Source organism: Mastomys coucha, unplaced genomic scaffold (genome assembly GCF_008632895.1).
Source record: "Mastomys coucha isolate ucsf_1 unplaced genomic scaffold, UCSF_Mcou_1 pScaffold16, whole genome shotgun sequence".
NCBI lineage: Eukaryota > Metazoa > Chordata > Mammalia > Rodentia > Muridae > Mastomys > Mastomys coucha.
The window spans coordinates 80,318,441-80,340,109 of NW_022196898.1; the positions used below are offsets into that span (position 1 = coordinate 80,318,441).

Below are 21,669 nucleotides of genomic sequence, written 5' to 3' on the forward strand. Positions count from 1 at the left end.
AAATTATAAAAATCAATTTAAAAAATAGATATGCACATATGACATGTGTATTTTGAGAGCTACCATCTAATTCTCCTAAAACTTATGCAGATTTTCTAAAACATGCACAACCACAGTACAATGAATCTCAGTCTCCCTTTAAATGGACAACAAGCAAAAAGAAACAAAGAAACCTGGTAATCTTATGTAGGCAAAAAACAGCATAAGTGTTCTCCTGTGAAGAACAACAACCGTCACGGGATGTTGGGGAGATGGTTCAGTCAGTCCAGTGCACAAGTTGAGCCCCTGGAAACCAGGCTAAAAATACAGAGCTAGGCCTGGTGATGTATACTTGGAACCACCGCACTGGAGAATCAGACAGAGATGGGTCCGTATACCTTGACAGACAGACAGCCTAGCCTACTGGGCAGTTCCAGACCAATGAGAGACCCTGTCTCACAAGACGAAAATGGTTGACTGTACCTAAGAAATAACACCCAAAATTGTCCCATCGTTCCCATATCCACACACATTCAAATGGATATACACCCCAAGTATATACATATACAAACCCAAGCATGAAAGAATTACAAGCATCAGTATTCTATTTCTGTCAAAAAAAAAATATACAGTGACACTTTTGCTCCATCATGGGGACGAAAAGCACAGAGTAAATCAGCAATGAATAAAAAGTAAAGGGAAGGTGCACATTACAGCTGCACGGTAAGCTAATCATAAGTGGATTGAAACACGATACGTGATTAGACACAGAGTAGGTATGAATATGCTGATCTTAGTCTGGGAACGAGAGAACAACCGTTTCTTTCTCACTCGCTTACTTTCCCTAGCTTGTCCCCACTGTGGGTTCTACCCTCTGCTCGGTACCTGTGAAGGGCAAAGTGACCAGCCTGAGGGGAGATGCTCAGCCCCGTGCCCCCGACGTAACCCTCCAGTCGGCAGTGTATACTGCTTCCTGCTCCTGTGCCCTCTTTCCTCTGCTTCCTTTAGCTAGAATGCCTCTCCTCCCTCGTTCCCTCCGTCCAGTTTCACCCAGGAATTCATAAAAGTGGCACAGCACAGATCTGACCCTTACACCCCACTTCTTTAACAGTCTACAGAAACCCCATTCACTGACATAGTACCCCAGACAGGACTGTCTTTCCTACCAACTGTAAGCTTTTTTCTGTTTTATCCTGTTTTGTCTTTGTAAGTCCAACATCTAACACAGTCTATTACCCCCTCAAAGGATGCACAAAATTCTTTCCTGAATGAATGGACAGTTAGGTTACAAGATAAATACCATTAGGCACAGTAAGTTTCTCACATCTGAACACTATCGTGTGAGAATCCCCAGGGTGGACCGGTCTGTGCTCTGCTACCTGGCATCTGTAAGAGTCCTCCCCACCTACACACATTCCTTCCTATGCCCAGTCATCCTGACTCATCACACGGCTTTCTAACAACATGCTGCATCAGTCATCATGAATGGACATTAAACAGCTAACTCTTTTTATCAGTGGATTTACTAAAAAGATTGCCTAGGGTTGAACACCATCTTAAAGGGTCTCTTAAAAGACAACAACTGAGGCTGGAGAGATGGCTTGGTGGCTAGTAGCAGTCGTTGCTCTTGCAATGGACCCAGGTTTGATTCCAGGCACACACATGGTGGCTCACAACCAACTGTAATTCCAATTCTGGGAAATCCAATGCCCTTGTCTGACCTATGTGAGCAGCTGACATGGACAGGGTACATATTACATACTTGAAGGCAAAACACTCATCCACCTAAAATACAATAAATAGAGCTTTAAAAGACAATACTTTATGCGACTTACTGAACACATCTCCTCTGGGTTTCTGGGGATCCGTCTGTATCCTGTTGTCCACCGTAATTACTCGTGTAGTTGTACTGGTAGCAGGTGCTATGGTGGTGGGACTGGTGGATGGCCTTTCCAGGGTTGGTGGTGGCGGAGTTGTTCTGGGCTCTGTTGGGAGAGGTGGCGGGGGTGGTGGAGTAGGTTGTGGTGTTGGGTTTGGTGTAGGTCTTGTTGTTGGTTTGAAAGTAGGCCTATTGGTAATAATGACAGGAGGAATATATGGTGTCTTCAGGGGCCACCTTGTACTTCCAGCATCAGGAATCCTATTAGCATGTCCTCCATCTCCCTTTAAGATTGTACCATTTCTCTCTGGCATATGAATTGGACCTGAAGGTTCAATCATGACTTTGGGGATATCTGAAAAAACAAAATCCAAAAATGTAAATTAGTACGAAAATATTTCTCTCTAAAAACTGCAACAGGAAAGTGCAATCAAACACATGCACAGAAACACCTCATGGTAATTGAGCCCTATTTTCCACATTTATAGTCTCGTCTCTATGAAGTCACACTACTATTTTCTGAATAACAAATGTGTGTGTTAGGATATATGCAAAAATATATTGCTGTTTCTATAATGAATATGTATTATTTGACGCACAAAATGTTTTCAATATTTATAAAGCAGTAGCAACAGAAATCAGTATTTTCCCAAAATATGGACAGATCACACTTTTGTGAGAAATGCAGTCTGTGCTGTGTCCCCTCCTGCCTGTGTGTTGTGTAACTGCTCAGAAATCTACAAACTAGACAAAGTCTTTGCTCACCTATACTTTAGGTGTGTTTAACTTATGTAAAAAATTAGTCTTACACTTGACTTTTCTTCACATTTTCTAATTTATATTTGCTTTCTAAAAAGACATTTTTTCTGAAGTTAAAAAGAATTATCTGTATAATATTTCCCATTGATAATCTTCACCAAAAAGAATCAATATTTAATCTGCCCTGAATGGTATCCTCCAGAGGAGGAATGACTTCACAACACTTCAAAAACCCTTCAATCCACAGGATTTTATGCCCTGTGATTTTTCAGTAAATATTTTACTCAGGAAATTTTTAAAAACTATCTAGTGTTACATGAAACAGTGTGGCAAATTATGGCCTTTGGTTTGTCAACCTTTCATCTTCAAGAGCATGCATTTTTCATGTTTATCTGGTAACTCGCTACTCCAAAGATAACTTAGGAAAATTTAAAAGCAAAGCAATTTTAAATGTAGAGAAAACAAACATTGGAATTATTTTCAGTAATAGAGTTAAGAGATATCAAACCAAAAGAAAAAAAAAAAGAAACATGTAGAATATATACAGATATCACAATGCAATGCTAACAATGGTCGTTTACTTCAGATTCAACAAGCTCTCATTCCCAGGGTGGGGTCCATCTTTTTTCCTAGCCCAAAGGAAGCAACCTTTAGACTTTGCTCAGGAAATTCTGAAGATTTTAAAATTAGAATGCATTAGAGAGTGGTTTTTTTTTTTTAAAAAAAAAGTTGTTTAAAGTTACCCAATAACTGATTTTATTGTTTATAGAATACTTGGCTGATATTGGTAGGTATGAAAAAAATCATGCCTTCAATAACCAATTGTGTCCCTCATCTTCCTTGGCGATGGCCTTTATGCGACCCCATATTTTCTGAGGAAATGAGAGCGGGAGGGGGCATTACTCACACACACAGTTCAGTCCATCCCCTTCGTATCCATCTTTACAATGGCACTTGTAGGACCCATGCATGTTGTAACATCGAGCATAGCTGCTGCACTGGTGCTGTCCAAGGGAGCACTCGTCGATGTCTGCAGAGGTAACAATGGTGACATGAAACAGCATTACAGAGGTCCCCAGAAAATGGCAGTGAACAGAAAAATACCTGCTGGCTCCAGAATGACTGGTGGGTTAAGGTGACATTGCTCATTCAGTGCCTCCGCCCTCCCCTGTCCCTGACAGTCTTCTCAATGCTATAGGAAGAGAGAGTACACAGGGATGGGACGGTTTCATTACCATGACACTGATATTTGCCTCCGATGTACATGAGGTCAAAACCAGGATGACACTTGCAGATGTAGCTCCCAAACGTGTTGACGCACTGCCTAAATCGAGGGCAGGAGACTCTTCCAGTCGCACATTCATCAATATCTAGAAACACATGTTAATCATATCTTAGGGAGAGCAAAGATGGGAGCTCGTTATAACTGGTATCCATCCCCCTGGCTACCCCTGTGACACATTTCACGTCGAAATATCCCTAAAAGAAAAAGTTCTACACCTTACCAGGTTTCACCTCATCCCCCTAAACTGAGTTCATCTGAATTCTCTCAACCAACAGCAGTAGATATGACACCGCCGTCTACTTAGTTACTTGAACTAGAAGCATGTGTGCTAAACCTCTCGCTGACAACTCCTAAACCACTCCCAACTCCTGCTGTTTCTACCTCTAAAAGACTGCGGGAACCTGTCCAGCACCGCCCACCACCCCAGTCCTACCCAGCATCCCCCGCTTTGGACTGAGACAAAAAGTCTGGGAACTGAACTGCCAATCTTACCTCCTCCAATCACTTCGCCTCTCCCCGGGTTCTTTAAATTTATTTAAAATTTTATTTTCTGTGCATGACTGTTTTGGTTGCATGTAGATATGCGCACCTTGTGCAAGTTTTGTGCCTAAGGAGGCCAGAGGCAGTTGGACCCCCTGGGACTGGAGTTACAGATGGTTGTGAGCTACACGGTGAGTCCTGGGAATCCCGGAAGGGCAGCCCTTGCTCTTAGCCAGTTACCTCTCCGGTCCCTTGGCGTGTTCTTTCTATGGCTAATGGCTCCGGTCTAACGTTAGGAATTCCCTAAGGATGATTTTCTTTTTTTCTTTTTTTCTTTTTTTTTTGTGGTTCAGTGTTTTCTTTTCTTTTCTTTTTTTAATTGGATATTTTCTCTATTTACATGTAAATATCTCCTTTCCCAGTTTCCCCTCCAAAAACCAACCAACCAACCAAACGAAAACAACAAGAACAGACCCTTGTTGCCTGCCACCCCACCCTCTCCCACTTCTTGGCCCTGGCATTCCCCTACACTGGGGCACAGAACCTTCACAGGGCCAAGGTCCTCTCCTCCTATTGATGATCGAATTTGCAATCCTCTACTATACACGTGCTGCCAGAACAATCAGACCCCTCCATGTGCAGTCCCTGGTTGGTGGTTGAGACCCTGGGAGCTCAGAGGGTACTAGTTAGTTCATATTGTTGTTCGTCCTAAGGGGCTGCAAACCCCTCAGCTCCATAGGTCCATTCTCTAACTCCTTCATTGGGGACCGTGTACTCAGTTCAATGGATGGCTGTGAGCCTCTACATCTGTATTAGTCAGGTACTGTCAGAGCCTCTCAGGAGATAGCTATATTTAGGCTGGCTTGTTAAGGATGATTTTCTAAGACAGGCTCTTTCTAGTTTTGTTTCTCTTACTACCTTCTGCTAGCACTTAGCAAGGTCAATAGTTTTATTGAGTATTATTTATGTTCTGTCTTCCCCAGTAGGAGGTCAACTTCTTAAGGACCTCACCCACTGCTATGCCACCAGCACTCAGCAGTGTCTTGAATATGGTCTTAGTAAATGGGTCTTGATGAGTGAATAGCTCCATGCAGGAGACTCCGCTGAGCTCTTCTGAACTCTTTGAACACATGATCTCACTCACCACTCACAATGGTTTTGTGTAGTAGTATTTACATTTTAAAGAAAGGGAGACCGAGCTCAAAGAAAAGAAGTTCTCCTAACTAAGGTCACATCGCTAGTCTGCAGTGCAGCCAGGTTTCGAAAGTTCAGACTTTGCCATGATCTAAACTGCTATCTCAATGTTCTGGGCGAGCGCTACGCCCTGTGGTACACCACGTGGAATGACATAGGCCTGGTGACCTGCTCAGCTCCATCCCTCTGGGTTACAGAAACTGAGATCCGGCTTGCTTGAACACAGCGCCCTGTTTCCTGCAGGGTTATGGCTGCATATGGATTGTTCCCTCTGTCTCATTCTTCCTCCTGCCCTTAGGGTTTCAAAACTAAGATGGTGTTGGTCCAGTCCCAGAAATCCTCTTCAAAAATACCCGACATCTCCTGGCAGGCAGCTACACACCTGACTACATAACCGCCTTTTTCCTTATCCCTTTGTCTGCCTTCCTCACCCCACAGTATCTCCTGACTGATGCTTCATGAATGCACTCACCCACACAGGTCCTCCCATCAGGAGCTAGTTGCAGGCCAGGGGACGGACACTGGCATCGGACCTGTCCTTTGATCACATCACAGCCATACTGACAGTTTGCCATGGAACAGGATAGGGCACCTGGGAAGAGACTGAGTGAGCAGCTGCCTCCCGGAGGAAGGCAGTGTCTGCATCTCATTCACTTTTCTCACATGTCTGCCAAGAGGTGACAGGGATTCAACAACAGGAAGGCAATTGACCAGCCTTCTAAGAAGGGGAAAGCAGGGTGGAAAGATGCTCTTGGGCCGTGGGATGATTGAAAAGTAACCCCGCCCCATCATTCCTTTTGAAGCTCTAGACGGATTGGAAGGCAGAGATAAAGCTTTCTCTGACACATATTGTTCAGGTCAAACTGAGGTCTTTCTTCAGATTACTTGAGTTAAGGGTTCTTCCTAAACAAAATATCGAATTGACTGTCTCAGCTCCATATTCAAATCCTCTATAGGACAAAAGAAGATTCCCTATCGAGCCCCACAATGTTAGGGGACTCTGCAACCATGGACAAATGCAATTAAAATGTATTTTCATCAACCAAAAGTTCCAGTGGTATGTCTGTGTAGCTCTAAATAAAATTAGGTACTATTATTTTCTATATAAAATTCAAATAAACCAGGCCACTACTTGTTGATTCTTTTAGAAACGTAAAATTTCAGCCTACAGAGAAGTTTAGGGTAGTGACCACCTTGGAAACACATTCCAGTGCTAACAGAGAACATCACTCAATGCTCTCTGATAAAGATACACATGAAATGGGCCTTCTTAGGCCTGGGGATGTACCTCAGTTGGTAGAATGTTTGCCTAGCATGCATGAAGGCTCTAACTCTAGCAACTTATCAAACCAACTGTGGCAGTGCATGCCAATAATCTCAGCCTTCAGGAAGTGGAGGAAAGACGACCAGCCATTCAAAGCCATTCTCATATATATCATGTTCAAGGCTAGCCTGGGATACATGAGACCCTATTTATTAAAAAAAAAAAAAAAAAAAAAAAAAATTCTGATGTTATATTCATTTCCACTTAAAACAGAGGGTTTTTTTTTTTTGTTTGTTTTTTTTGTAATTTTGTTTTGTTTTGTTTTTTGAGACAGGGTTTCTCTGTGTAGAAACCCGGGCTGTTCTAAAACTCACTCTTTAGACCAGGCTGGCCTGGAACTCAGAAATCTGCCTGCCTCTGCCTCCCAAGTGCTGGGACTAAAAGCATGCACCACCACTGCCCGGCTTTTTGGTAATTCTTAAATCATTCTATAAAAATGAACTGAGAAATATTTATAAACAGACTGGATGGATTTTCTCTAAGCAATGCCCCAGTGATTGTTAACATTCTTTGACATGGAGAACATGGGGAAAAACACGCTGAGAAAAACATTAGAAAATGTGATTCCTGTTCTAGATACAATTTATAAACCCATTTAATGTTGGCCTGCACCATAAGAGGAATGTCGTGTGTATAAGTGTGCACCTCTGGTTTTGATCTGTAGTTCCTCGGGCGCGCATACAAACACGGTCACACATCCTGTTGGGTGGAGATGAAGAGGCAGCTTCCCCAAAGGCAGGCTACCAAAGCATGTCAGAAATCAAGCCTAGAGCACTTAGGAAACAGTTAAGATTCTTGACATACTTGAGCAGGACCCGTCTGGCAGCAGCATGTATCCGTTGAGACAGTAGCACTTGTAACTGCCGAAAGTGTTCATGCACCTGTGCTTGCAGGGCCGCGGCTTCAGGCCACACTCGTTTAAGTCTGCGAACAGTGAGGGGTTAAAGCAGAGCTGTCACAACCTCAGCACTGATGGGGAATGTTCAAAACGATCCTCGATGGGGAAGATGAGGGTGAAAGTGGGTCAAGACAGGGAAATCAGCACTTGCATGACAGGTAAAGCCTGTGCAGGCAGCATCTTGACTTGAACACTGGGATCATCCAGACGTTGTCTGGGACCTTAGGACTCGCTGAACCTTAGACAGTTGAGAACCTCCTTGCCATAGATCTGTAATTCTAATTACAGACCTGTCTGTAATTCCTACAAAGAGCAGCATCCTCAACCCTTGGGTAGGGCTGCTCTGTTGTCTGGGTGACTGTTACTAAGCTCACAATACCTGTGCCCTGCCATTAGAACCACTCCCTCGAATGGATTCTAGTAAAAAAAGGATGCTACAGGACGCATTTCACTTCACAGCGCATGTGCCTGTGTTAAAACTGGCAGAATGATCTGACCTGCTCAAAGGGCAGCTGGGTTTTCCGAAGGGAAAAACCCTGTGTGGATCAGACTGACTGCCATTCTGGTTTTTTCCTTGTTCAACTTGATAGGTGCTATGCTGACTTCGGAGTAAAGAAAAATTCAGCTCCCTGCTTGTTAATCCATTCAAGTCATTAAACAAGTTTTTAGAGCTTTTCAACATGTTTTCATTCGTGTGGCAGTTAAGAGGCACATGTGGGAACGCTAAGGGACAAAACATCATTATGTATTTTATGTTTATTGGCCTAAGTATCAATGGGAAATTAATGAATCCCACAATATAAAAGTTTTCCAGCACAATTTGTACACTGCCTCAAGTGAACATAAAATTCACAATGACATAAAACAATGAAATAGTAATGCCCATAATATAGGCCTCATTAAAAAGAAATGTGACCACATGTTCACTTTGTCTGGGAACAGCAGCGTAACTACCCGATTAGCATAATTTAATGATCAATTTATCCATATCACTGAATAAAAATACAGATAATAGCCGTTTCCTAATCTAATCAAAGTTAAATCTGACTGCTCTTTTACCAGAGGTCTGTGATATTTCACTGAAACATCCAGTTATATCATGTTTTAAAGTTACCAAATAAATATTACACCTCAAAATAGTTTTCATGTTAACTGACTTTCCAACTTGGTCTTTTGTCTGTCCTTACCACAGTGTAAGCACATTGGCAGCAGGGCAAATTCTAGAAAGGTTAGATAAACACAGCAAATACCATTTCCGACATTTTCTTCAGTTTTTTTGTTTTATTGTCTCTTGTCCAGCCAAAGGTTTTCAAAACAGAACCATATTTTAAGTGTTTAAAAAAGAATCCCTCTTCATAGAAGGTACTGTGTAGATTGTTGTTATCAAAAAAGTTGAGTTCTAACTCTGTTGAAAGCTGCAGGAATGAGCGTGGCTGCCTGAGGTGAAATTCTCCTGTTTGTTCATTCTCTTCTGCCTTGTATTTGAAACCATATTAATCATTTGCATCAGGAAACTCTTTCTTAGTTCCTAAACGTTTTCTTATCATCCTTAACATCAATCCTGTCAAGTCACGCTGGCCTTTATGGTTCCCTGGAGACAACCTACGAAGTGCTTATAAAGCTGAGTGTAAGAGAGAATCTTATTTCAAAAGCCAAAAAAATAGAGTAAGGCATGAGTCTGTATTTCAGGTGAAGGCTATTGATGGCTTTTTAGAGTGTCAATTAAGATTCCCTAGTTTATTTTTAGAGAGCAACAGAAACTTCTAGTGGTTTCTTACCGGAACCAGCAGCTGTTTACAACCAGGGCAAGCTCACAAGGCAGGGGTATTCGATGCCTGTGGGAGTCTCTCTGGCACCCACCCCTACTTAAAGCTGAAGCCAACTGGAGGCAGAGCCTCCACAAGCTGGTCCAGTGCTGGTCAATGAGACCCTTAGCATGACTTTGAGAATCTAGCCTATTTGCCAGAGGTCTTAATGACAGCTTTTAATCCATATTTACCTTTTCCTTCCCATAGGAAAAGTGCTTTGTGGTTAGGAATCACGAATCTGAAAGAATATAAAAACTAACAGTTGTGTTAAAGATGCTGAAGGGTAGCAATCTCAGGGATCGATGGCTCTGGTGTGGTGCAGGTGAGGAGGGACTCAGTTTTCTTTAAGGAGCTGGTCACTGGGAGTTTGACCATGCTCCAGTGAGCACACAGTGAGCACACAGTTATCCCACACAACTTGATTTTTCCTCCTTCTCCTTCTCCCCCTCCTCTTCTTCCTCTTCCTCCTCCTTTTGGAATGGATGACGAAGGTAGGAGGACTGGGAAGTGAACGTGATCAGGGTTCATAAAATAAAGTTCCCAAATAATCAATAAAAATATTATGTAAAAAAAAAAAAAAGACAACCCACCAAACTGTCATACTTTTAAAAAGAACCTATGAAAAAAATATGGAAAAGGAAGAAAACAGAAAGCATCCAATGGATCAACATGAGGAGATATTGGTTCTATTACCTGATATTAAAAGCTATGTAATAATTCTAGGCATGTGGAAGCAGCTTGAGAAATGGCTCTAGCAGCTGTTAATGACTAGATGGCATTCCCTTGACAGGTGGCGGGTGCTATGGTAGCATCCCTGATGACTGTCTGGCCCTATCTCCCACACACTCACAGCGCCCCTTACCAGAACCACGACAGGCGTAACCAATCAGGGTTCCAAGCCTAGGAGCAGGGAACATCAAAGCTCCTGGCATCTGTCCTTCAGGGCTTCCAGTCTATAATTACCCCACCACATTTCTGTGTTGACCCAAAGCCTTACAAAATTGAGTTAATATGTGATAAATGTGGTACTCACATCTATATTTTTATCAAATCAAGTCAGAAGTTTTAAAGGACACTTTCAAATTCCAGTAAATGTCCTTATAACAAGCACGAAAGGCTCCCCTTTGATCCTCACTGTCTTATAGAAATTTAAACATTGGTAAGTGAGTCTAGAAAATAAACCTTAGTGTTTCTATTTTAAGGTTTCTTTAATCTTACCTTGGAAGCATAGGATAGATCTATAATAAAATCATAATGAACTCTATCATGCACATATCTTATACTAAAGGATATAATTTTATTCCTTATATTTAAACACTTTAAATACTACACATATAATTCATGAAGAACATTATCCTCACGGCTACATTTAAGCAGGCTGGTGGATTCAGGAGCTAGGAGGAGCAGGAAGGAGCTGGTCCAGAACAGAAATGCAAGCTGCATAGCATCATTATTTGACTTCAGGACAAAGAGAGTCAGAAACTGTATTAGCATGCAGACAATGAAAGGTAGCTTGAAAAACCTGGCGAAAGTCCTCACATACGATAACCACTGGATTTTACAGAAAGCCACCTTTGTTCGCTTTAAGACATTTGGACCTTTTCCCTTTGATGCTTAAATTGGATGATGTTTCAGAAATCTAACCTTTAAAACTTTAAAGTAAGGTCACAGGTGAATAGATGTCTAATTATCGACGGCCATAGTTCTCTTACTATGAGCAACTCTAAAATGAACACCATCCATCATTCTGGCCCCTTGTACAGAACAAGTACAAATTTAAATGTAGCAAGTTCCCAATCAGCAGAGACAACAATTTTTCACCAGATTTCAGTTATTGTAAGTTAAGCATATCAGTGGGTAAAAATAAAATCTAGACGTGGAAAGTGACCCTACCACCTCACTCCCCTACAGATTTTTCCATCAGTCTGGAGACTACAAAACAGTTGCAGGTGAACGAGTTCACAGTAGCCCCACAGACAGCAGGGCAAGAGCTACCTTCCTGTCCCTTACTACACACTGAGTAAGACTGGGACGCTTCCGACAGATCACCAATGAACAACTAATTAGGACCAGAACTCCACCCTTTGGCCATTACAGAGTGTGCACCAACAGAAAGATGCTGAAGTGTGGTCTGATTTCTAAACAAACCTGAAACCCTATATCCCAGACAGTAAGAGAAGGGCATTCAATTCCTTTTAAAATCTACCTGGAAAAAGCCACCCAAACCCATAGCTTTGTAGAGGAATTACTGACTTTTCCTATATACGAAAACAAAACCTGTCTTGTGATCTGATTTTTGAGAGAAGGTTTCCAAACTCAGAAAAGAAGGGGAAGGGGAAAGTAGGCATTCGTGATACAGGAAGAGGCGAGAGAAAGCGCCCTGCTTTCCAGGACACAGAGAATCAGCAACAGGTGACAAGTCCCAGGGCCTGCTTCACATGCTCAGGCTGAAGGCTGGGCGTCTCTGCACCAGCCTTCATTGCAAGAAGTCACATAACTGCAGGAAGCCTTGCGGGTGGGAGCAGCGACCACCTGAGACAATGTACGCTCACCCCTTGAAGGTACACTTGTGGCTTGATGATCCGGGGGATGGAAAAGAGGCTGTTCACTGCCTTGGTCAAGAGGAGTTGGGTAGAAGGACTCATCTTCACAGCAGGGAGAAGGTAAGAGTCAGCTTTGAACTGATGTCATTTCTAGCCCTAAATATCTTCACAAGTATATATTAAACAATTACAAAATGTTGATGGAACTTAGTAGGGCTCTGGCTACTTCACAAATAATTTCCAACCATTTTCTCTTTCTTTATTTTCTCTCTAACAATTTATGATAGTTACCTTCCTTCCCAAAGAAAAATTATAAATTAATAATCCACCATTCTCATAGCATTAAAAAATAAAAAGATTTTAGCATATGACTTTCATCAACAGAAGTTAGGCAATGAAACCACATTGTACAAGAATTGACATAATCAACTAACCATGTTTAGAATATTAAAGTTTAAATGACCAATTTAGGAGTTCTCTTGTATTGTTACATTGCTAATAACACTTTAAAATATTTCCCAAGTAATGCACAAATGCTCATTTGCATATGGATTTTACCTAAATCAAAACGCGACAGATCATCATGCTTTTATTCAAAAATAACAACTTATGCCAGGTTTGGTTCACATTGAATTAGAATGCACATCAGACCCTTTAGAAAGCAATGCTAACTGTTGCCTTTGCTATCTAACCAACTATGGCGACATGACGGGGCTCAAAGCTGGATGTCAAAAGGCAAGGACGCCTCTTGCCTTCTGTGTGACAACTCTCTGTTTATCAGCCACTTAACCTTCTAAATTAAAGGCACAGTTGTTTCTGGGGTTGGAACTTTTTATTTGTTGATAATGCCCTAGTTAGGTGGACGCACTCACAGAGTGTGCTCAGCAGGCACTTGATGTTCTGCTGTGAGCAGCACACCCACACTTAAGGTCTGGTTCTACTTCTACTTCGTGGTTCTATGCTGTTCCTTTCCTTGGGATGAGGAAATCAACATATGGATCAGAAACCAATCCAAAACTAGTTAGTAATCAATACTTATAAATTATTTCTTCTTCAAATTAATATGAAATGTTCATTTAGAAGAATGTCTTAATTTCTAAAAAAAAAAAAATTATGACGACATGATACATTTGTGTGCTAAAGAATCTCCAGGTGATGTCCTTTACATGCCAAAGGGAATTCGCCAGTGGGATGACTGAAAAAGGATTATTTATAATAGCATCCTTTCTTGGATGGGGTGGATTTGTTTGGGTAGAGATGCTTAAGGAGAAGGAATTAGGCATGAATAACATTACTGGAGAATAACAAGGAGAGAGCAAATGATTAGATATAATCTTGTCAGAATTTAAGTTTGAGTTCCATCCACTGTAAAAGGCAGCATGTGTCTTATAGAGTATGCTAGTGATTTCAAAGCCATAAGTTCGTATCTGATCTTAGAGCAACAAGTCCAGAAAATGATACAGAGGGAGGAGCGAGCTCCTCAGATCAGCCTGGGTGTGTAGACTATGAAATCCAGTCAGTTGAAAGCATAGCTTGCCTTGCTATTCTGGTCACACCCAAGCCCAGGCATCTCTAGTGTCTGTTATTCATTCAACAGCTTTATTCCACCAAGCAGGTTTCCAAGGCTACTTCTGAAGCGGAGGCTGGGCCTTGGAGTGAGACTACCTTACCCTACTGCCTAACTGATAATACGCTAATTTCTAGTAACGTGAGATTATTTCAAATTTACTGCTTACTGACACTTCTTTCCTTGAGGAAAAAAAAAATCTTTTGATTTCCTGTGTCTCGGAGAGATGCTTTTTACTTTATGAAAATGTGTAGGCCTAGATAAAAGCATTGAACTTATTGTACGGTAAGTCTGCACAATTTGCTCTAGTAAGGTTTATAGGGACTCCAGGCTGAGCTCACACTTACCCAGGTCATTCCTCCCAGCTTGTAACTGACTAGCTCAGTCTATGGACTCTGACCACATAAGATGTGATACCAAAAATCTCCATGGGACTCCCTTAGGTTCCTATGACTCCTAAGACTAAGAGTCCTGTGTGAATCTGTCACTCAGTTAATGAGTAGGTAATGTATACTTAGCAAATATGAGTCCTATGCTAACATTCCTTAGGAACCCAGAAACCAGAGGGGCTGCAAAGGTCTTGCTGCCCAAGAATGAACCTACTGGGATGCACCCTGACTGCTGGTTATGCAGGGACACCAAAGTCACACGTGTTTTAAGACTCGTGAGCTTAGTTTTTGTTTTCAAGTAAAACCTAACTTTTCAAATGAAAGTCGACATTAACTTTTCTTTCTTTCTAGCATTTTAACTCTAACTGTTGAGATTTGCAGATGCAGTTAATTAAGAAGAGGAGCCTTGTGTGGAAGGCTGTGAAGGAAGAGTGAAATCATCAAGTTTCTAGTTGCAATTTTTCACTGAAAACTAGCATAGCAACATTAATACAGACTGTGTAAGTCATAGCTCGAAGCCAACATAGCTTTTCTCAACTAGTTCTGTTTACTCAGGCAAGACATCTAATATCTCTGACCTTTGGTCTCTTCAAATTTAAAAAACTGACCAGTTTTGTTATTACATACATACTTAAGTCTAACAAATGGTATTCCACTTCCTAAAAGCCTTACCGATCATTGGTAGAGAAAGAAGAAATTCTAGAATGAAAGACTTTTAAAACCATATTATGTATGTATGTATGTATGTATGTATGTATACATGTATGTATGTATGCATGTATGTATTTTTGTTTTATTTGCATGCACGTATATGAGGTGGTAGGGGTGTGTGTACCATGGCATATGTGTAGATGCTAGAGACAACTTTGTAAATTTAGTTCTCTCCTTCCACCTTTATCTGGGTTCTAAGGCTCAAACTCAAGTTACTAGGTTTGCCCAGGAAGAGCCTTTATCTGCTGATCTCTCTCAGGCTCCAGAATATAAGAATTAAGTTACATATATAACCATTTGCTTCTTCACAAACAAATTTTAATGAGTATCCAAGCATATAAGTAAGGGAACATCCTTTGGGAAAATATATTTGTCTAAGATTTACCATTCATTTTGTTGTTGTTGTTGTTGTTTTAACTCTTTCATAGTTGGGAGAAACAGCTATGAAAATGGCTGGGGTCAGAATTTGGAATTCTTTATGTGTCAGGGATAGAGGTGCCATGGCTCCCACAGGGTTTGCCTACCTTGATTGCAGGTTTTCCCAGCAAATCCAGGGTGACATTTGCACTTGTTTGGCCCGACGCACTCTCCATGTTTACACTGTGGTTGACACACAGCTGTAGAAAGAGGACAGTGTGTGTCAATCCTGGGTCAGCAGTGCAGCCCCCGTACAGCATTAAGGTCACAGCCCAGTGTGATGATACAACACTAACAACTTGCAATAAAGTAGCAAAAGTTATGCTAAAACTTATAGTGTAGGCAGTTTCTTTTCACTGCCTATACCATAAACCTGCATGTATGAATTTAGCATATATGTATCACTTGTAGCTGAAAATTTTTGTCACCTGAGAATACTGCTCAAATAATTAAAAAAGGTAATGCATACCTTTAAAAAAAATGTTCACACACAATTTTAAAACTTACTCTGTCAAGTACACCTCAACAAAACTGAACTTACTGGGTGTCTGTGAAATCACTAGCTTTTCTAGGTTAGGATGTGACTTGGTAGTAAAGCACTTTCCTAGAATGTGGATACCCTGGGTTTAATCAACAATATGGTGACAAACCAAAAAGACATAAATTTCTTACTAAATGACAGCATATTATTTTATAGGCAATGATGGCCTAAGAATAAGGAGATTAAAAATGAAACAAAAATGAAGTTCTTCATTATTTATATTCACAGATATTCTCATCATCTTGATCCTTCTTGACCCTGGTGTACATTACAGTTTTGTTTTATTTTCAGTTTATAGTGGCTTCCTGTATGTCATCAAAATTGAAAGTTCCCAGTTTAACTTTATTCTTCTCTAACAACCTCATGCACTTCTCTTAACGCAAGTCTTTTCCCAGCTCAGAAGTTTACTCTGCTTGCCTTCTATCAGTGGCATTTCACGGGGATCTTTTTCATACTGGGAACATCTGTCAATGTCTAAAGACATTTTGGAGTTTGCTGGCAGATAGAGCATAGACAACATTCTACAATGTTCAGATCTCCCACCCACAAATAAGTTATCTAAATGACGCCAGATTGTCATGGAGCCAAGGATGGGAAAGACTGTTCTAGTATATCCTATATGTTCATGATGTTATTATAATAGATACTATAATATGAAAAATAACAGCATGATTTCTGACTTCAAGGAGCTGACAATCTATTTAAAGACAATACTATTTGCCGGGGGCGGGGTGGCTTATGCCTTTAATCCCATCACTTGGGAGGCAGAGGCAGGCAGATTTCTGAGTTCGAGGCCAGCCTGGTCTACAAAGTGAGCTCCAGGACAGCCAGGGCTACACAGAGAAACCCTGTCTCGAAAAAAAAAAAGACAATACTATTCATGTTCCTTTTTAGATTTAAAGTGTGTGTGTGTGTGTGTGTGTGTGTGTGTGTGTGTGCATGCACGAATGTGTAAATACAGGGTCTGAAGAATCCAGAAGAGAATATCAAACCCCTTAGAGCTAGAGTTATAGGCGGTTGTAAGCCACCAAACATGGGTATTGTGAACCAAATTTGGGTCCTCTGCAAGAGTAATCCACACTCTTAAAACACTGAGCCATCACTCCAGCCCCACGACACACGTTCTCAATTCAAGACAATAATTATTCATGAGCATAGTGGTAGCAAACAGCCAATGTGTAAAGGCCTCACCACATACGGACTTGGACAGAAAGCCTCATACAGACGAGTGTGCTGGATCGTGAAGCCTGGGAACAGCGAAGAAAGGAGATCACCCACGGAGAGGAAACATGAGCAGCAAAAGTCCACCGAAGGTGAGAGGTCAGGTGAGAGGCCTGAGTAATTAGCAAGATGAGTAAGCGCTCACGGAAGAATAAGAAGCAACCATTCATGCTTGGAATGAGGTGGCAGTGTTCCTAAACTCTCAGATGGAGGAGTTTAACTTATCTGCAGGAAATGCGAAGCTTCTGTAAGACTATCATCATCTGGGGAATTACTGTACATCATTCAGAGGAAAAGGGAGCATTCAGGCCCGAGAAGTTCAAGTTCAGGCTGGACCCAGGCAACCATGATTTGCGTTCATGACAGGAAGAGATGAGCTTCGGTAACCAGCAGGTGCAAAGCAGATAGGCCTTGAGCTAGGGCCATGCCATCAACCATACCTCTGCCTTCTGAAGCCTTGGACGCCTGTCCCTTTTCTGCAGCCCATGCTGTGTTCCACTCTGGGATGTGCTTCCAGTTTCCTCAGACAATTCTCAACCATTCCCTTTGAGACTCCTGCAACTGAACTACACTGTATGTTTGTTTGGGACATTCCCTCGATCAGCTCTCCCTGGTCTTTCACAGGGTGTACTTGCCCTGTCCTGGTCAGCTTGTTTATTGTGACAATTAGGCCTGTTGACTACAATCCCTACTGTGGCTTCAAAGCCCACAGAAGAAGATGGGCAGAATGAAGAGAAAAGAATATGGAGCTTTCTTAAACTCGGACTTGAGTGAAGAAGTCCTTCAAACATGGTTCTCTGTAATATCTAGGCCTTGTCATCAAGAAATGCAAGTTTGAAAAAAAAAGTCATTTTAGAAAGAAAACATTGCAGGACTGTTAAGATAGCCTGCCACCAAGTCTGCCCTGGAAAAATAGCTCGGTGGGTAAGGGTGCCCGCCACCAAGTCTGATGACCTGAGTTTGATTTCAAGGACCTGTATGGTAGAAGAGAACCACCAACCCCCAGGAGCTGTCCTGTGACCTCCACAGGCACCATGTCTCATGTACATGCACATACAAACATGAATACTTAAAAAAAAAAAGATTGCTATTCCACTGATTATAACATTTTTATATACGAATGTAAACTAAATAATCAAGTCTTCTGAGGCACCCAGAACTTGATATTTTCCTTAAAAAGTAGCATTACATGCTGGGCGGTGGTGCTGCACGCCTTTAATCCCAGCGCTTGGGGGGCAGAGGTAGGTGGATTTCTGAGTTCGAGGCCAGCCTGGTCTACAGAGAGATTTCCAGGACAGCCAGGGCTACACAAAGAAACCCTGTCTCAAAAAAAAAAAAAAAAGAGAGAGAGAAAGAAAAAACCCTGTAAACTTGATGCTTATTTGCAGGGCACTTGGAGGGCACTTGATGGTACAGACCTGTGGCCTCAGGTTGGATGGCCTCTGGCCTCTGAGCAGCTGATGGCCATTCATTCGTGGTTCTGGGGTGCCTTTTACTCACAAAGGATTGCTTTTCCTCTCTCCTTTGTTTGTTCCCAGCAGGATGCCCTAGTCCTAGGTGCATCAAATGTACACATTCCAAGAGGTCGGGGCTGTTAAAGGTTCTGCAGCATTTGGGGGACTCAACATTTTAAAGAAACTGCAGATCGCCTTTCTACCCGAAGTAACCAGCAGTTCCAGATTATGCAACAGCTATTAAAAGTGGCAGAGCACGCAACAGAGCTGACACAGCCAACTACTTCCTTCAGAGAAAATTAAAACTCTTGACAAAAGTTTTGATAAAACTCCCCTCCCCCAATCTGGGTTTTAGGTCTGGGAGAGAAGTCGATAAAAATGCACCAATCATTTATTATACTCGATACACACATGTGGAGAGATGGGGGCGTGACTAATTTTGTTTAGGCCATGCCAGGGGCCAGGATTAGAGAATTTCAAAGTGGGGGAGGAGTGAGGACAACGACTGTAATCACAGAGCCTTGAGTCGGAACTATGACCACAGAGAGCAAGCATCCAAGAAAAGGAGCAGCAGAGACTGCAGGTAAAGACCTCCCAGTGTGAACAGGTGAAGAGGGAAGGCAGGGAGCGGATTCTCTCTCAGCCAGTCTCTGTAGGCTATCCCCGGAAGTGCTCAGACAGCAGATGAGATCAAAGGAAGCCCCAGATAGATGACAACAGGCCAGCAGGGTGCTTCGGATCCCTGCCTTTCCATTTCCCTTTGCCTTCCTACAGAATGCCTTTTGGTTTCTATTTCATAGTGCACGGTAAGTTTACAATGGAAAATTACACTTTCTATACTCCAAAGGACTCAATTCTAGCTAATTTATAATATAAACAGAAGTCACTGAGTGGAGCCATTAGGATGATACTTAGGGGAGCTTGTCAAAAATGCTTGTCTGTGTTCCTGCTGGGAATGGAAAGCTACAGCTCTCTTCTGACCAGTGATCTAGAGAATGAAAAGAAAGAGAAGGATTCATAACATTAGCCCCATTCTTTCTGGCACTGTCGCTTCGCACCCAGCCAAATACACTCCCTGACTGGTCTCGAACACCAGGCTCTGGAAGATGAACTTGACCTGCTCTTATCAAGACAGACAAGGGTGTTTTGTTCTGCTCTTTTGGATACACAGTTGGAAGTCCTTTTAGTAACTTTTAGTATAGAAATAGAGCACACCATGTCTTTTATATCTATCATGCCACGCACGCATGCAAGTACGCAAAGAGCTTCGTTAATATATATGAGGAATCAGAAAGCGCATGCCCATTTAAAAAACTATACAAAGTTGGTTCCCCATGTTTGTGTAAACTAGCCTGCCTTGTAATAACTAATTCCATTGTAATATGGCTTTCAGGGGTGGGCAAAAGCTGCATGCATAAACTATACTACTCAGTGAACTGAGGCGTCTGCCTGAGTGAAGAGAAATGATTGATGATCTGTTTTCATCTTGTAGTAATCTTCCAAACTGTCAACAGGAGATAATGCATGGAGTCTGGAAGAAACACACTACAGGTAGTGGGAGTGGCCTGCCTGGGTTCTCTGATCTCTGTGGATCAGGAACAAGACAGATGGACCACATTTGATGGTGTACAGTCCCAGTCATGCCCACAGGGTTTCAGCTCAGTATATAGGCCTCATGAGGATCACTGATCTGATAGATTTTTCTCCCTTCAGGTTCAGTACACAGAGGTACATCTTGCTCAAAACGTGGCCCAATATTCCTGTCACATCTCTGGGGTCGCTGAGTAACTGCTAAGTCATTGTTTTGACTAGAAAGAGAAACAAGTATCCACATTCAAAGCCAACACGGTTCTTCTACACCCCGAGGCCATGCTTCTCTTGAGTGTATTTTAAAATTTTCCTCAGTCATCCTAACATCCGGGGTTCTGAAAGCTCAGCAGTGCTTTCTTGTTCTGACGAAGATATCGATCTACCTATCCAAAGCTAGGTGGCAATTAATCTCACTTATTAATTGTAAAATGTTTCATACCCATGTGAGTTACACTGGCTATCAAGGGCCAACATCTGGATTAAGAAGGACAAGCTGAAATGCTAAGAGGAAGGCTGTTCTGGAAAGCGATGAGGACAAAGCCAATCCGAGCTCTATCCTCTACAGGGATTTCCTTAAGATAAGAATGCCTTTGAGTCCTTGAGTGCCATGTGTCATTCTGACACGGTATCATGCCTTCTCCTCCAGGTCATCTTCCTTAGGAACAAGGTGACAAAAGGCATTCAGGAGCAGAGAAGAAAGAATAGCTGTAAAACTGACTGTTAGAGAGCTCCCATAATTCCCAGCCACTCCATGGAATGGATTTGGGTAGATTTGAGGGGGGGTGGGGATGCAAATATGAAGAGCATCTTCATTTTCAAAGCACAGTTGACCTTGGAAGAGAAAACATTACTGAAAGCTATGTGAAATCCCCTCACTACTTATTAGTAGAACGTAGAAGGAATAGAGGCAGAGTCTATAAAGAACCGCTGGAAAGGGCCCTGAGTCATCATATATCACTTGCAGAACACAACTCACCAGGCAAGAGCTCCCCGAAAGAAAACAGCTCTCAGTTTGCCCCAAACATTGTATTGACCCTAGTCAATTATTCAACAAGTTCGAAACATTACATTCCTGCTGTCATCAAAAACAGTGTAAAGTACCCCTGGTTCTTATCTAGAAGGCTATCTAGTAAATGCTCTCTTCAACTCTAAACTCAAAACCATTTCACGTGGCTGAATGTTTCCCTGTATTTACCCATATAAGGAAGGGAAGACATGGCCACTGCCACTGAATCAGCTCAGGCTAAGTGAGTTGACCAATTTCAGCAAAAAATGTCTTGGTTCAGGCCAATGTTCAATCTATTCCTCTGGTGGATTAAGAAAGAAGAAGGAGGCCAGCGTATGAGGTAATTTGGAAATAGGAAGGAGAGGTTATGATAAAGTGCTAAGCAGAAAGGAAGGAGAGCTGACAATGGTGTTCAAATGCATAATGGCACTTAGGGACGTTTCTAAGGATAAGTGCCCTGAAGAAAGACTCTGTCATTTCCAAAGACTTTAAAGGAATCTGCTAGAGTATTTTAAAACACAATAATCTCCTTATTCTATTACTCTGAAGCTTTAATGAAGTATTGCTACATCTAAGGGTTTGTTGTTTTTTTGGTTTTTTTTTAATTTTGGTTTTTTGTCTTTT

At 41.9% G+C, this 21,669-nt stretch overlaps 1 protein-coding gene across 8 annotated transcripts in view; it reads right to left on the bottom strand.

Annotated features, from left to right (window-relative positions):
- Npnt (nephronectin) overlaps positions 1–21,669 on the bottom strand; it is a 69,162-nt gene that overhangs the window by 22,210 nt on the left and 25,283 nt on the right. For 4 of the 8 annotated variants that reach the window (XM_031375559.1, XM_031375558.1, XM_031375554.1 and 1 more), the window contains 7 exons: positions 15,341–15,433; positions 12,159–12,251; positions 7,705–7,824; positions 6,049–6,168; positions 3,853–3,987; positions 3,525–3,647; positions 1,815–2,213 (listed from right to left, as the gene is read on the bottom strand). In XM_031375559.1, coding sequence (XP_031231419.1) covers positions 1,815–2,213; positions 3,525–3,647; positions 3,853–3,987; positions 6,049–6,168; positions 7,705–7,824; positions 12,159–12,251; positions 15,341–15,433 — 1,083 coding nt within the window. The remainder of the gene's footprint in view (positions 1–1,814; positions 2,214–3,524; positions 3,648–3,852; positions 3,988–6,048; positions 6,169–7,704; positions 7,825–12,158; positions 12,252–15,340; positions 15,434–21,669) is intronic. The other 4 variants (XM_031375561.1, XM_031375560.1, XM_031375555.1 and 1 more) reach the window with 1 other exon arrangement.